This window comes from Zosterops lateralis (genome assembly GCF_965231275.1).
Source record: "Zosterops lateralis genome assembly, chromosome: 3".
Taxonomy (NCBI): Eukaryota; Metazoa; Chordata; class Aves; order Passeriformes; family Zosteropidae; genus Zosterops; species Zosterops lateralis.
Window position 1 is genome coordinate 84681077 of NC_139764.1, and position 17745 is coordinate 84698821.

Below are 17745 nucleotides of genomic sequence, written 5' to 3' on the forward strand. Positions count from 1 at the left end.
GCCATATTGTGGAAAGATTTTTTAAGTGCTTGAACCCAATTCACCGCTGGAACCAGGGAAACCACCATGATGGAGAAATAATCTGTTTAACTTAAAAAAAATATATTAATCCATAAAAATGAAGTTGTTGGCAGCTATGCTGAGGATAAGCTAGAGCTAATCAAATAAAAACCACAGAATTATCTGAGTTGGAGGAAACTCTTGAGATCACTTAGTATAATCCCTGTCCTCAAGTAGGATCAATTGTCCAGGACTGTGTCTACTCAGCTTTTAAATATCTCCACAGATGGACACTGCACAACCTCTCTGGTCAACCTGCATCAGTATGTGATGAACTTCACAATAAGAAAGTGCTTTCCTGTGTTCAGATAGAATTTCCTGGGTTTTGTTCTTTTTTTTAATTTCTTACCCATTGCCTCTTGTCCTGTCACCAGCTGCTGCTGAGGAGAATGTGTTTCCCTCTTCTTTATTCCCTCACATAAGATATTTACACACTGATTAGATTCCCACAGAGCCTTCTCCAGGCTGAAGAGTCACAGCTTCTAGTCTCTCCTTTCATGGAATTTTCTCCAGCTGCACTTTGACGCCCCTGAGGAAGTCTATATCTTTCTGGAGGTGGTCTCACCAGTGCTGAGCAAAGGGGAAGGATATCTCCCTAGACCTGCTGGCAGTGCTCTTTCAAATGCAGCCAGAGTATTGTTGGCCTGTTTTGTGCCACAAGGATGTGCTGCTGGCTCATGGTCTGCTTATTGTCCAAACAGTTCTTCTACACAAAGCTTTCTTCCAGTTTGTTTCCAGTGTATGCTCATATCTGGGGTTATTCCTCCTCAAATGCTCAATTTTGCATTTGCTCTTGTTCAACTTCATGTGGTATCTTCTGCCTCAGTTCTCTGCTACATTCTGCCCCATTCTCCAGGCAGTTAATGAGGATACAAGGCTCATTCTCCAGGTTTTTAATGAGGCTCTAGTAGCAATCCTCAGATACACCACAAACGACTCGATAACTTGTCTCCAAGTAGACATTGTGCCACTAATGAAAAATTTCTGGACCTTGTTTTTCAGATGGTTGTCAATCCATTTCACCATCTACCCATCTAACCTGTACTTTGTCAGCTTGTCTACAAAGATAATAGGAGATCACGTCAAAGGCTTTGCTAAAGCTGAGGTTGGCATCCACTGCCTCTTATCCACCTAGTTAGTCACATCATAGTAGAAAGCAATGTATTTGGTCAAGCAAAATTTTCCTTTCATAAATCCATGAAGACTATCTCAATCACCTTCTGGTCCTCCATGTGTTTGGAAATGATGTCCAGGAAGATTTCCACTTTCACATTGCCAGATATTGAGTTGAAGCCTGTTGGCCAGTAGTACCCTGCACCTCCTTTGTAAAGATAGAAGTGATATTTGCTCTTTTCCAGTCTTGAGGAGCCTCTCCCAGTCACCGTGACCATTCAAAATAATCAAGAGAGGATTGTAATGTGTGAGGCCCTATGGACTTAGACAGCTGTGTCCTCCATCTGGGTACAAAAGCCTGACAGCACACAGCTGTCAGTGCTCCTTCAGTAGCGCTTGGATCCTGTGCCTTGTGACCACCATCTCTGAGTGTGTGCATCCTGGGCAGAGAAGGTTTGCTGGCCTCTTTGTGCCCTCCTGCATGAACTGCTGTGCCACCTGCTGCATCTGCTGGCTGCTCCTGCCATGCTGCACAAACTGCTCCTACAAAATCCTCATCCTGGCACAGGCAGAGGGGGCCTGACCTCACTGCTGTGGCGCCCACTGCTCAGGGACAGCTGACAGAGTTTGTCAGAAACTGTCACAGCTACCCTTACCTTAGCCTCACCTGGGAGAAACAGGCATCCTAAGTGCCCTCAGAGGCTTCCCAAAAGTGCCCAAATCCCCAAAAGAAGTGCCTAGGAGCTCAAGAAGGCATCAAGAAGATTGTAAAGAAGACACTGCTGCACAAACTGCTGAGTATTTCAGCTGCATGCTGGGCCTGGCTCTTCCAGAGACCAGCTGAAAATGCAAAATTACCCTGTCCAGATTTCACAGTATAGCTGTCTAATAAAATTGCCTTGATCCTTTGCATTAGAAAATTTTTGGAACTCACTGAAGTATTCTATTTTAAAAATTGAATAATTTTCAGAAAAAAAATATTACTCATAAAAATTGTGGCAAGTTCAGGGAAAATCCCTGCTACAAAGATACTGAACTGAAATGAAGCATTACTTTTCAAAACATTTGGAATTATATTTTTGAAATATAAGCTTCATTGAATTTAACAGAATAAAGGTAGAGTCTGGAAAGCTCCATGCAGCCTGTAAACTATAGGTAGTGGAAATTTTTAAGAATATACAGCAACATGGCAAAATTATTTGAAGATTTCAGAAAATTCTTTGCATGGGAGCTCATGGCCCCATTTAATTTTTTCAAAAATCAATAGAATGGTGATTTGATTAGAGAGAAAAAACCCTAAATACCTCTTCAATATAAAGAAGACAATAAAAAACCCAGTTGCTGGAGGCTAATGGAGGATTAGCTACATGCCCAGTGTAAAATAAAATGCATATTTTGCATATTTTAAAATGCGTGTTTGACAAGATTGACAAGAAACACTGGAATAAAGAATTCAAGGAGACTTGCAAAAAGTTTGTTGTTGATGTTCTTTGAACTGGAAGCTGGACTTCTGCAAAAGATGAGCTTACCTAAAAAGCGCAGGATTATTGAGAAAAATAATAGTTCTGCATAACACAGGCATCCAGGAAGATGGCGTAGTAGTCCACTGTGGTTTAGATTCCATGCAATGCTAGGTTAGTACTCAATCTTACTATTGTTTGTGTGTTGGTAATATTGGACCAGGGACTTTTCTGAGTAATGCGTAATTACCTTCTGAAGCTCCTGATGTCATTCTGAGCAGTTGTGTAACAGTATCAAGTTGCTGCAGCAGTAACATGCCTGAAGCCAATGTGACGGACACTGAAAAATTTTGTATGAACATAGTGCCTGCCCACAGAGTAGTCTAGTATTTCTCATCCAGGAATGAGGGAAAAGGAATGAGGCTGGCCCATTTCTTTCAGTGGCCAGAACTAAAACCAAAAGCTCCTGCTGAGTAAGGTCTCATGTCTAACATAAACCACTTCATTAAGGATCAAAAACCTTAAAAAATGTTATACAAAGTCACTACTTGTAGAGCAAGAGGAAACATTAGACTTTTTTAAGAGCAAACATTTGAGGACTCCTTGAACCCACAAGAAAACACAACACTGACTAACAAATGTGAGTGGTGAATGGCAATGAGTATCTTGGCAAAAGGAGAAACACAAGGGCACTTCATGTTCACATGAAATTTAACTACATTCACTGATAACATTATTATAACCCTTTAAATGAGTACTATATGTCTCAGGTTGATTGAAGAGTCAGAAATAAGCTTACTGTGTGCTCTTTGAATATGGCCAGGTTGTGATGTATCCAGGTTATGATGTCTTTTGCCATGACATTTACTTTTGCCTTCAGAGTAACAGTTTAATTAAGGATGGACAATATATGATGAATCATTGAATATCTTTTAAGATTTTTTGTAGAGCTATTGAAAATTCTAGGAAGTTTCTTTTGTGTAGATGAAGCATGCAAAATTGAAAACAAATTCCTTCACTTGATCTCAAAAATTTGATCCTCCCTTCTAGTGCTGTGCAAAGGAAACAAGATGTGTAAGTCTGAAGATCATTATTTGTACCCATTGCTCACGTAGGTTGCTCTCCAGCATAAGCCAGCCACATGCAAAATGAGAAGAGACAATGAAGGTGATAGAGGGAAAGAATGGGAACTCATGAGTCTACTCATATACTCTTGATAAATGCTAGACTGTTAATCCATTTGTTTATTCAGAAGAGAAATAATTATTTTATCTAGTATTTTGCTACTAGAGTAGTATAAGAAAAGTAATATGATTATGAATCCAATTTTTATTTATCATCACACTAATTGTTCTCCATGACTTCATTACTTGAAATTTTAGCAAATTTGCAAATTTCTTCTAAATAAAGCCAAAAAAACCCCCCAAAACCTGGGCATCTTGATATAGAGTCCTTTAATGCTGCACAAAACTAGTCAAAGAATTTTCAGGGCTTCATCACTCTCCTTCTAAAGGATCTGCCCACACTACATTTTTGTAAACATATCACACTACTGTACTGCTTTCTGCAAAAGTTTTTATTCTTTAGGATATCTGGTAAGCATTCAGGGATATCAACTAAGATAACAGATCACACATTTCTGTCATCAATTCCCATTGCTGACTATCATGTAAACAAGAAAGAACCTAAACTGCTCTTTGATATGGGAGTAAGATGATAACCCAGTATGCACTAGTAATATACTATATTACCATATTATATATACAGTACAATATATCGAAGATACATAAAGTGACATATTCAATATTTTAATAATCATGCATGGGCTCAGATGAACCAGTAATTCTGTCTACCGTGCATCTGTGCCACCTTATTTGAAAAAATGTATTGATCCCCTTTTACACTTGAAATAAATAAACCACTGACATAATCTACTTAAGTAATGACATAATTTTGCATTTCTAAGACAATTTGATGTATATGTCAATAAGCATTTTAAGGTTGACATAACTTTGAACTCAAAACCTACAGATTGGTTATCTTTATTTTTTTTATAATAATAACAACACTTATTCTATTTCTATAATAATTACTATATATTTTTTATGATGTAATTTTTTGTGCAGATTATTCCTGTGAGGTGAAACAAATATTACTACTCAGACTTATTCCTCTCAGTAGGAGTACAATTTTCCTGGTTCCCTCTTTAGTGAATGCAGGGAGATGGGTGCCCACTCTGGGTCAGGGCACCTTTGGTATTTCTTAGTAGTTCTAATATTGAACTCTGATCTAGGTTGATATAATAAAACCTCACTTAAAACACTCTGAAAATAGAAATGCATGCTGTTTTCCTTGCCTTTCCACTCATTTTCTATTGCCATTTACCTGTCACTAGCTCTAACCTGAGCCTTCTATATGTTTCTTCAATATCACCATTAACACTGTTAATTCACCTCAGTTCCTTGCTTCAATGTGTATTACGAGTTCCTGTAAGTTACAAACTATATAATTGTCCTCTCACGTCCTTATTAATCTAAGACCAATTTTCAAAGGAGTTGAACACTTAAAAATGCTCCAGATGTAGGTGGAAATTTAAATTTTGAATACAGTAAGTACAGTACAAATGGCAATTTGTAATAAAAGTTCACGTTCTCAAAGTGTGCCATCCAAATTGAATAGATACTTCCAGGTATTTTTAGAGTGGCTTTCCCCCCCCCTGCTAATATGTTACAGTTCCAGTCTTCAGGATGGACACAATATTGCCTTTAGGTCTGAATAATATGTTGGAAAAAATTTATTAGCTAGTTACACACTAAATAATATGTTTCAATCTTCAAAAGACAGCCCATGAGAAAAGCAATAACTTCATATAATGTGAAAGATTTGGAGGATCTGCTGAAAGTAGAACAGCAGAACATGACATCTATAATTGAATAAAAAGGAGCATTTAATAGCCATTAGATGTGCACTGTCCTGTTTGTCATTAAACAGAGCAGAGATCTTGTTACAAATGGTATGTTATTGTGTAATTAAATGTATTGGAAATGCAAAAGCACATGGGAGTTGAATTAAGACTGCCAACAATGTTGTTAATGCTGGGGCGGGAGTGGCCAGCAGGAGTATTGTTGTGAGCATTTCGCTGGTAGAAAGATAAAGACAGATGCTGAGGCTCCACAGTCTGCTGTTCCCATTGTTTGGCTCAAGGCAGCTGTGTGCATGGCAAGATTACAAAACCATCAGAGCTCCCTTTTTATAGAGGCTGGAGTGTGACAGCAGTTCAGTTTTACGTGTCAGTAGGAAAATGTCCACAATGAAAATATCAACCCACTAATTCCTACTGGAAAATAGAAAAAAATTAGAAGTATTTTCAAATCCATTTATCCACCATTAAATATAATACAGTGTGTTAACTCTGAATTTTTTGCATAAAAAAATGAAGAAATTCCAAGAGTGAAGTTTCTAAAACACGAGAATGTTTATAACTGTTCCTAAAGGAGAATCTTTTTGCAGATTCAATACTCCACAGAAAAACCCCAAAATATGCTAGAAGAGGATACAAATATCTTTTCATAGTATCCTATATATTTAATTGCCTAACTGTAATAATCATGATAATTATAAAATCCTTAATAAGGACATTAATATGCTAGTAAATGTGCTTTAATAACATATTAATTGCACAGCTTTGAATTCTCCATTACTACACTGATTTTTTTTCTGAACGAGTTCTCAATCCTTAGTGAGAAATGCAAATAAACTCAGCTTTCATGTCTTCATGTTCAACTTAAATGGAATCCAGCACTATTTTTAAAACTTAAAAACCAACATAAAACATAGCTTTGGGGCCTAGGCATCATTATTCATTTTGTTCAAGGGCTAGTCCTCTGTTATTATTACTATTATTGGAATCATTAAATTAGCCTTTAAAAATTCCTTGTAGTTTACTAAGATCGATGATGAGAAATACCAAATCTTTTTACTTCACGTATTTTAACTGAGATACTGAATATCAAGATGCCTAAATAAACCAAGAATTATTGAGACCCAACTTCAAAACTGCAAACTGGACACACATTTAATTTGTAAAAATATTGAAATGCTTGAGCCTTAATATCTTCCTGAACTTTCAGGAACATATTAGATTATAAATTTACAGCACTGAATTAATTCTTGTGATACCAGAATCGTAAATACTTGTTATCTGTTCTAATGAATTCTCAAATTCAATAAGTCAGGAAAAATAAACACAGAACATGGAAAAACCAATCAGCCAATTACTCAATTATATTAAAATTCTAAACAACAAAGGCTTATTTAATGTATTTGGCATATTCTGCCCCCCAACCCCCTTTACTGTATCATACCCATTGTATGGGTATGAAACAGTAAACGTATGTTAGGTGCTGACACTTGCATAATGGCATTAAAAGACCTGGGTCAGTACTACTGGTTTCTGTTAATATTTTAGACAATGACCCTACATCTATATATCTTAGGTGTTGAAAGGTACACTTCACCTCGCCTAAAAAAGGAAAACTAAAAAGTTTTAATACTATTTCAGTTAAAATTACAGCAGAAACACACTGCACAAAACACATCTGTTCTGCCAGTCATTAAAACACTTTAGATGGTTGAAATTGTTAAATCTCCTTCAACTGAAGAGAAACCTCAAGTGTCAAGGCTCAGTTTGTTGTCAGCATGCTTCATACTCAGCTGCTACCTTACCATTTTTTATTAGTGCTTAGGCAGAAGTCGCACATCAAGCTGTTAGCACACTCACCAGTTGTTCACCAAGTTTACTCACCCTTTGACCTTCTTTGCCAGGTGGACCTTGGGGACCCTCCAGCAAACCCTAAAAATACAAACATTAAACAATTATAACATTCAGAGCTATTTTCATCCTCAATTTTTCCATAGAAGTAAGACTAGACCAAAGATCCAGATGGCAAGACAAGGCATTTATTTCTAATAGTAAGAATTGGCTATTCCTAACAATTTCTTCTATGTTATATTAAGGTGCAAGGAAAAGCACAAGCAATAATTATTAATCACATTCCATCATATAAAGGCTGTATCCTTTGGAAAAGAAGAGGTAAGTCAGCACTAATTAAGCACAGTTATATTTAACTACAGTTTCAACTGAAAACAGATTTATCTTGTTAAGTTAGGATGCCATGAAAAAATGACAAAAAAGTTATTTTAAATGAAAGACAACTTACTCTACAACTCAAATTCAAATACAGGCACTGAAGGGAGAGGGAAAGGCAGGGTGAGGGAACTAAATATAGCAGAAGGCCTTATGCTTGCTGGATCCTAAGAACCAGCCCTGCACTGCTTCCTCTGCATATCTGGCTTGGCTTTTCAAAACACTTTAGTGTCTCTTTTCCCTCTTTCTCTCCCTCCCTCCCTCCCTCTCCCTCTCTGTCTTCTGAACAGACACTGGAGTTCTGAGTGTTTTGAATATATCCTTGAATTGTGAGCCTTCCTTCTGAACTCAGTGCAAGGATCTGCTGTTTTCAGTCACAGATCAAATGGCAGACCAGTCCTAATGCTTTGGGGCTTTAATTTTATAACTAATTAGTATACAATATAATCATAAAGCCTTCAAATAACATCTCAGAACAGCTTAGAAAAGTCATTCCCCCCACTCCCCCTTTACTTCATGAGTCACCTTGGAACACAATTAAAAAAATTACTTTGAGGAAGCAATGCAATTTCCATTATATAACAAGAAATGTGAAATCATTTTCAATGTAATCAGCAAAGAATATGTAACAGTTCTGCATTGTATAATTAAAAAAAAAGCCTTGCATATTATATTGCATATTCGTACAGGATGTCACAAAATCAAAGAACTTACATTTCGTTTATTGAAGAATTTGAATTTATTTAAATCTTTATAATTACTCAGACTCATGTATTGCTTCAGCATGAGTTATATCTTTGGTCAAATTCAAGTGTCTTACTTAGAATCAATAACACATATTTATTGACCCAAAAAGGGTGAACTGAAACACCCTGACAATTATGATTTTCTAAAATATGCAGATTTCTGGAAATTAATTTAAGAAGTTTGTTTATGATCTCTAATTCCCAATTTAAACTTCAGAAAGTAAGTAGGCATTCCAAAGCTACTAGTGCACATTTTCAAGTAATGTTTTCAGTGGATTAGAATGTAGTCTGACTTCAATTTTAAAAAGAAGTGGGTCACTTGAAGAGCCTTTCCATTTCTACCATTTCTCCACTTTTCAACACTGAAGCTAAAAATATATCTCAGACAGTATATCACTATAGGATATTTTTCCTATCATTTCAGTTGTAATGTAAACAGGACAAGGTGTAGGATCTTTTACAGAGCTGATGTATATAATTTCCATCTTTCACCATAAGTTTATGGAACTAAAATATGCATGAGAATGTTGTGTCCAACAAATAATACCACAGTAAGTTAATTACAGTGCAAGTTATGTAGCTTATACATACACAAACCCATAAAGCAGCATGTCAATGTGACCTCTCTACTTTCTCATCTAGGTAACGTGGAACTTGCAGTGTTCTGTCTAATTGTTAGCAATATTCTAATTCTGTAAAGAAATTCTGGGAATTCAGGAAGAGGTGGAATTTTGTTTTGTTAATTTTTCATTTTAATGACAACTTTATGCAAGGGAATGAGATGAAAACCTGCAATGTCTGTTTTATGGGGGAGGAAATAGTCAGCCTCACATATCTGTACAATAAGGCTCCAAGGGGACAAGAATTACATAAGAATGTAACTGCACAATAGTGATAATTAATAGCCAACATTTTTATCCACTTTTATTCTTTTTCTTCTCTCTACAATATTATTGTCAAGAAAAAGGAACCAGATATGGAGATTTATCTTCAAGGAAAGGGAGGAGAGCTGTGTACAATTGGTAACTAGGCAGGGAGGACTCCCCTGTACAAGGAGCCACATCCTGATATTGAAACTGAGGTAAAAGTTCACACCAACTTCAGTGGGATCTTCCGTTTAAAAAGTGATAGGACAACATAAGCCACATAAACCAACACAGCTCTAAAACTGCAGTAACTTGGCCAAAGTAATGACATAGTGATGCTATCTCTGCTCAACATTCAGTGAAAGAGATCATGGAAAAATAATTGCAGAAGAAACCTGCAGGAGAAATAAAAAACAAACCTACAGTGAATTCTGTCTAAACAGATGAATAATACATCTGCCATTGAACTCCAGTAGAACTTGGCGATGAATAGAAATACATATTTGTAGGGAGGCAGACTAAAGTATCTACTTAGGTCGCATTCCTATTTAATTTCTGGAGATCTTCCTTTAGAGATCAAAGATTAGATTTGAGTTCCTTCAGCCACGGATAGCACAGGTGGTCTGAAAAGTCCACCAGCACAGATAAAGGGACAGAATATAGACTGAATAAACATACCTATATCTATCATCCATCCATCTATCTATCTAGCTGTCTATCTATGGTATATGGGATATGCTGTGGATTGTGTCCAAAATATTTATGTCTGAAGGCAATCTAATCTACTAGAACAAACTCCCCAGGTAAACAACAGCCACAGCAATTAAGATCATAGACCCATACAATGGTTTGGGTTGGAAGGGACCTTTAAAGGTCATCTAGTACAATCCTCCTGTGATGAGCAGGGACATCTTCAACTTGACCAGGTTTCTCAGAGTCCCAACCAATCTGGACTTGAATGTTTCCAGGGATGGAGCATCCACCAGCTCTGTGGGCAATATGTTCCACTGTTTCATCGTCCTCATTGTAAAAAAACTTTTTATTATATCTAATCTAAATTGACTCTCCTTCAGTTTAATATAATACTTCCTTCAGTTTTATCTCTTGTCCCATCTCAACAGGCTCAGCTGAAGTCTGTCCCTGCCTCTCATATGGGTGCCCTTCAGGTAATGCAAGGGAACTGAAATAATTCACTGTGTGTCACTGTCACTCTGATACTTTTGAACTGGCCAGAGCATGGCTACAGTGATGAGCAGAACAATGTCTAGGAACAGCACAAGGCACTGTGAGGTACAAAACCAGCCTATTTGTGTGACATCAGGCTGGCAAGAAAAGGTAATGTGCATCCTTCAAGGTGACCTAACACACATGGGATTTTCCTGACTCTGTCAGGCCACCTTGGAGACTGAAAGGTGATAACCTTCTATCACTTCATGGAGCAGTGAATTAAATTAACATATACAGTCTATAAAGCCTGTTCCTGTCATGGACCAAGCAAACCCTCAGAGTAACATACCTGAAGGAGCTTGAGGAACATGCCGTGTAAATGTCTCAAACATTACCATGTAGCTTGGGGAAAATAAAAGCCAGTAAAATGGAGACTTTCTTAAGTGCAACTGAAACTTAGAAAATCTACCACAATGAGTGAGGGTGGTTATGAAGAGAGATGATGCATGATGCATAGGTAGGCACATGAGGGTTGTACAAAATCTTGAAAATGAAGAGCAGAAACTTGTGAATCCCTTTATAACAGGTAAACCATAAAAGGAAGTGTTGACAAGGGAAAATATGCTGGTTAGAATATAGGATAGAAAAAGCAACCACACTGTGAAGAACATGCAGACAGGTATTTAAATGAAATGTCATCAAAACTTAGTCTAAGCCTTAGTTGAAAGAAACTAGGAAAAAAGAACAGATTTAAAAATGTTGCAGTAGAATTAGTGAGTTTTTAAAAGAATTTGTATTGAAAATATCTATACGAACTAACATTTTATACTCAAACAGCTAATATTTTTTGCAAGTATCAGGAGATGAAAACAAATAAGAATTATTTAATTTGAGACAGTAGATGAAAAATATTCTAGGAAGTTACAGAAACATCAGTGAACAGTTCAGCCAGTTAGGCTGTTTTTCATTTCAAAAGCTGTTAAAGTGTATGAATGTGGACCTATCAGAAGCCACTTACTGTAGAAGGGCTACATGTGACTCTGCAGGTACAAAAGCATTTTTAAATACCTGATACACCATAACAAGCATCTGCAGAGACATGGTGGAGGCATTGCTCATAAATTTAGTAACTCATTGAAAGTGCCAAAGAACATACTCTCAAAAAAGTGAAGTTTTTATTGGGACCCCATGGTGAAACAAAGAATGCTAAAAAAAAAAAAAAAAAAAAAAAAAGAAAAAGCTCTAGCTGAAGTGGAATACTAAGGTTACTTAAAGCTGTTATTTATATTACTTCTCACAGAAGATTATGGTTGATGCCAAGAGAGCAAAATATTAGACAAGTACACATATTTTTGGGACTCTGAAAGTTGCTTCAAAATATAGGTGGTAGTTTTTGAAGCGGAAGGGTAGACAGCTGCTTCCTGTACTTGTAGGCAGTGTTGCTGGAATACATTCTGAGCTGGAATATATTTTCTTCTCAACACAAATTAAGTATAATATAAATGTTAGCAATAATACTGCAGGTCTAATTAAGGCACAAAATTTATTTCATTTATAGACTAGTTTGTGTGTTCTATACACAAGCTACTTTCATCCAGTTTTTCCTCACTAATAATTCCAGCAAAGGATTTGCAGAAAAAATGCTACAAGACAGGGAGAATATATATGTAATTTAGTGAGACGAATTAAACAAAGGCAGAGACAAAGCATAAATTAGGTATGCAGAAACACCTTGTGATAATGTAAGAATGGGTCATTTTTTAATCATTTGAATATGCAAGCTTTTATTATGATGAAACTTGCTACTTCAAAAAGACCCAACAATATGATATGATACAATGATATGATATGATATTGCCAAGCAATTTCAAACCATTATGTTGATAAACAGAAAGGTAAAGTTCCACCGATACAACATCACTGCTGAAACATTTTTAAAAGCAAACTGGCTGGCAGTTCCCATTATCAGTGATTGATGTAGTTCTTTAGAGCACAGTCCTCTCCAGGGTAAAGAAAAGCCGTCACATTGTTGAATTACATTTTCAATGATCCCTCTGTAAACTCCACAAGTAGAGCAGCACGGAATCATGGTAATCAGGAGTCAGGCAGAAAGTGACCACAGATTTCCAAATTCCTGACATAACACAATGGGTGGTCACAGTGAAGAACTGAAGCCCGACTGACTTGAAGTGCATTCGCCAGCCACCCAGATATTGCCTGTGGGATGGATGGTACTGCTGTGGCTGCACTGATGTAAGAATGGCACAGCATGCCAGACAGGATGCAGTTCAATAGGTCTTAAAGGCATACACTAATCTGTAGGTGTTTGTAGAGAACATGTTCTACTGTGCAGGTCACCATCATCTTTGAACCCTGTTTTCAGAATATTTTCCTCTTTGGCCTGTTTGTAGCATACTGAGAGTAAATGAATGGCTTCCTCTTGGGTAAAAACAGACTATCACACTCAGCAAGCAAAAGAACTGAAATACGGATATCTTCCCTCCAGTCAAGATGGTCAAAGTGTTGGTTTCTCAGGTATCTTCAAGGCAGTTTACTTGCTGCAACTGTGATGCTGCCCTACCCTGAAGCCCAAACAGGAGGATGAGGAAAAGGGAGACCTTAAGATACAATTACCATAATTTCCTCCTCTTGTTCAGAAAACTGTCCATCACCACCCACACGGAAGCCCACAGAGCTTGCAGACACACCTCACTGTTACAAATATGTTACAATGGGAAAAATGGCACAGGAAAATCACAGAAGGATTACTAATTTCCTGTTGTATTACCATTTATGAGGAAAATTAGACTATCTTAAGCATGTCCAAACATGATTTGATCTCAGTCACATCCTTACTGAAGTACCTTGAGACGGCAAGGGGACAGATTTGTATGCCTGCTCAGCCCCTTAAAGTTACTGCAGTGACCATACTGTTTTGCTGTTACACCACTTCTCTTTCTAAACCACTTTCAATCCATTTACTTCTTCAGAAAAGGAGACAGCATTTAGCAGAAGTATTTCAATCTGCCAGAAAACATGATAAGCTACATTTTCTTGACAATTTAATACTGGAGCAAACAGAAAATATGTTCCTCACTGACATCATTATTCTTTGGGTTTGGCTATTTCTTTAGCTCTCTCTGTTAACTTAACTTGAAATGTACTTCCTGTCAGAGACAATAATTTGAAAGGGAAATTAAAAGGGCAATTTCACAGAAGTTTACATTCATGAACCTAGTACTTTTAATAAACATAGGTTTATTTGCTAAGCAAAGAAAGTATAATTAAAATCCTGAGGAGTAAATCAGAATTATTCATTACATTGATGTCTACTGCACATGGGACAACTTTCAAATCATTATTCTAATGAAGGACATATAAATCACATTCATGCCAATTTATCAGAGTAAGCATTTTTGAAAAACAAATTTACTGTAAGGTTAAGGCTTCAATTTTCACTTGTGCCTTCAGAGTCAGTATTACTGCATAAAGAAGATAAAAAACTCTTATCCAGAAGATAAAAAACACTGTAAGTGCTAAATCATCTTCTGATTCAACAAAGGGGTAATCTTAATAGCAACTGTTTCCATAATTAAAAAGTGCTTTTTTAAGAAGAAAATATAAGCTATACTTATATTTTATAGTAAGTTATACTGTGGAAGTCAAGCGATCACTATATTTGATGAAAAACAACTGAACAGCTTATTATTTTCAAGAAATTAATACACCTTCATTTAAAAAGCTCAGATAGATAAAATTATTTTTTTCCTGAAAGTATATGTATGAAAAGAAGTGATTTAGAATGAAATTGTAATTTGCAGTCTATACTTTCTTTAGTAAAATAGGATTACTTTCCTTTATGTCATTACATGGAAAGAAAGTGAGTGTAATATTATTTGAGTTGCTTACTACTGGAGAGTGTGTGTCCATTTCTTTAGCTCCACATGAATAACTGAGGAGAAAGCTGTGCAATCTGTAGCTGATGTTTGTTTAGAAAGGGGAGAGCCAAAAGTTACAGTGGAGCCTGCCCAGACCTGAATCTGCAACTTCCTCCCACAGCCGCCTCCACATGGCACTTGTGCACCAGCTTCCTTGGGATCGATTTAACCAGACCTAGGAGCCAACATTCCAAATATCTGTTTAGTAAGCAAGTCCTGGGGACTTCTGTCTGTGACCGACTTAAGCCTTGGCTTCTGAGTAAACACTTGGTGCCATCTGGATGACTATTTTATAACTCCTGAAAGGGATAGGTTCGCAGGAACGTACGGACGGACGCTCGTTTTCCTCAGGAACTAAAAGCAGCATATCGAGTGTCGAGAGGAATAGTTATCATATATTTTACAAGAGATGGCTGTGCTACCTTCCCTCACCTGTCACTCTTCTGACACGGCATGCACAGGCTTAAGCTAGGGATACCAGAGCGGGCAAGCTGCAGAGCCAGCTGTGACCCTGCAGAACATAGTCCCCAGCTTCTGCCACTAAATCCCACATCTTGACAAAACCACACTGCAGAGCAGTAGTAACAATCCCTCCTTTTTATTCCTTGAAGGTTCATCAGCTACAGTAAAATTTATCAGGGAACTTAGGCTTTTAACATCCCCAATATTGCTGCATAAAGTGGACATAAAAAAGGAGAGTAGTTAAAAATATAATCACAGCATTTATTCATTAGACACCTGAAAAGTACTAAAGAAAAGAGACACCTACTACTTACAAAGCAATTCAGAACAGAGCAGAGAAATTAGAGGCATCATAAAGAAAGGCTGAGAATCAATCTTGATTTTGGACTACTCTGATAAAACTAGCACTATAACTGAGAAGAAAAAAAATATACCAATATCTGGACTTGGGGAGTGTAAACTGACCCATAGAAACACAGGAAATATTACATCCTTATTAAAAGGGCTCAAATATACACATATATATGTCAACTTTACAATAAAATGTATTTGCATGAATAATGCCTGATTCAAGCAAATATACTTAGAACTATTGAAATTGGTGATTTCATTAGAGTTCTATGTAAATCCTATAAAATTTATCACATATTCTTCTTACAGCTTAGCATATTTTGTATTACAATGCCGTTTCTTTTCTCTAATTCCACATACATGATTGATGAAATTGTATTAACAAGGGTTACATATGTGCCTTAAATAAAAGCACAGACATACACGGAATTCTAATCCCATCTCTTTCTGAATTCTCTGCTATTGCTACAAGTGAGAAGTTTTGTTAAATGTTCATGTTGTTAGGATTTCAGTGTGAAATTTTCTGTTAACTCACACCAAACAGGAAGATCCAGAGCTCTACTTTATTTTTCAGATGCACTTTCTGAGCTATGAAATTTCAATTTCCAACTCATAAAATAATTTTTGCATCTTAAAAAGCAGTGCTATTGTTTTGCCTTTTTTGCAGTTTGGCATTTGCTTATCTACCTAATAGGTTGTTACAGCTGTTGGGTATTTATGAGTTCTGCCACACATACTGCCTTGAAGTTTCCCTCATTCCATACTATAATGGCTATATCTGTCAATTGAACACTTAAAAATACATTTTTCCCTCCAAGTACCAGTCCTTTCATTTTCTTTCGTATTTTCTCATCTTTCCACAGTTCTTATGCTTCTGAGCCATGTGGGATTCCCTACTCATCAGGGTTGCACAAACACTTTTAGACACAGGGTCACTGATATACTGATATCTTTTATGCTTCTGCAGGTGCCAAGAGCACAGACAAAAAAAAAAAAAAAAAAAAAAAAAAAAAAAAAAAAAGGCAAAACCCCCCAGAAATTTCTACTGCATGCTGTTGCATACTTGTGTAGGTTTCCTGCAGGCAGCTCTCCCTGGACCAACCAGCTGCTGCAGTGAAGTAGCCTCAGTGTTTTTTTCTACCTTCATACTCCCTGTGCTAAGGATAGAAGCATGGTAGAGGTCCATGTTTGGGGAGAATGTTCTGACCCTGAACAACACTACTGATGGTCTAGTTTATACTGAAATAAGAATACATGATAGACCTCATTCAGCTTACTCCACTGATGCATGATTTCTATGGAAACACACAGGAGTGAATGGAAAAGCTACACAGGGCAGTAGAGCTCTGTGTGATGCCGTCATTTACCACCTGTCCCATATGCAATTGCACTGGGACAGAAGGTCAATGACCCAGGCCCAGTTGTCCAGTTTGAGCAAAACCTGGTCCCTTTTAATATTCCCTTCCTCCCTGCCCAAAAGTCATACTTAGGACTTAGTTCTAACATTGTGTCATCATTTCCACTCCTCTTTCCTCCCTGCCCCCCAGGCATAATAATTAATTTCTCTTTTAGGTTTAAAAAAATAATCTTCACATTAGGAAAAAAATAAAAATTACTAGAAGCAGAGGATAAATTTATGACATTATGCATTCATCTCAAGTGAATGGAACATTTTAAAACTTCAACAAGATTCATAACTGCAACACTTACATCATATTTTGGCTATAATAGCATGAATGGTTCTGACACAGTAAGTTCTCATTAAGCAACACATGAACTGTGATATTATCTGATCTACTATTTATTCACAGCATATCTTCCTTTCATGATTATATATCATAAGAGTCACAGCCACACAGAAGTCACACAAATATATTAAAAAAAAAACCACTCCAAAAACTGAATTTTTCCTTAGCCACCATCACTCATGTAATTCATCTTCTTTTAGCTCTTGCCAAGAGAAATGCACAACTATTTACAGTGGCAGAGAGAGAAAGCCTTCCTGCTGGGCCGTATATTCCCACTCTGCTGTAGTCTGTCTTCAAACTGCTAAACCCATTCACACTCACTCTTGTCTACATCAGTTACTAACATACCTCTGAAGACTGTGTCTGCTTTCCTAAAATTTAAATCTTTTCTTTTAAAAAGTGTAAAGAAGACCATCAGTAAATGTACCAAAACAGAGACACCTTGTTGTGCTGGAATCAATGAACTGGAACATTTGCACAGCATTCTGTAATCAAAGAAATGCAACTCTTTGACAACCATTTTATGAAATTAAATCACTTCGGGTACAGAAGGAGTAAGTTCAGGCAATCTGCAAGCAGTGTGCCCTGGCAGCCAGGAGGGACAAAATTGTCCTGGGGACTAATCGGCACAGCATCTGCAGCCAGGCAAGGGAGGAGATTGTCCTGCTCTACTCTGCACTGGGGCAGC

The 17745-nt window shown here is 37.0% G+C and overlaps 1 protein-coding gene across 8 annotated transcripts in view; it reads right to left on the bottom strand.

Moving 5' to 3' along the window:
- Positions 1 to 17745, bottom strand: part of COL19A1 (collagen type XIX alpha 1 chain) — a 178440-nt gene that overhangs the window by 64017 nt on the left and 96678 nt on the right. For all 8 annotated transcript variants that reach the window (XM_083856904.1, XM_083856907.1, XM_083856906.1 and 5 more), the window contains one exon: positions 7438 to 7485. In XM_083856904.1, coding sequence (XP_083713030.1) covers positions 7438 to 7485 — 48 coding nt within the window. The remainder of the gene's footprint in view (positions 1 to 7437; positions 7486 to 17745) is intronic.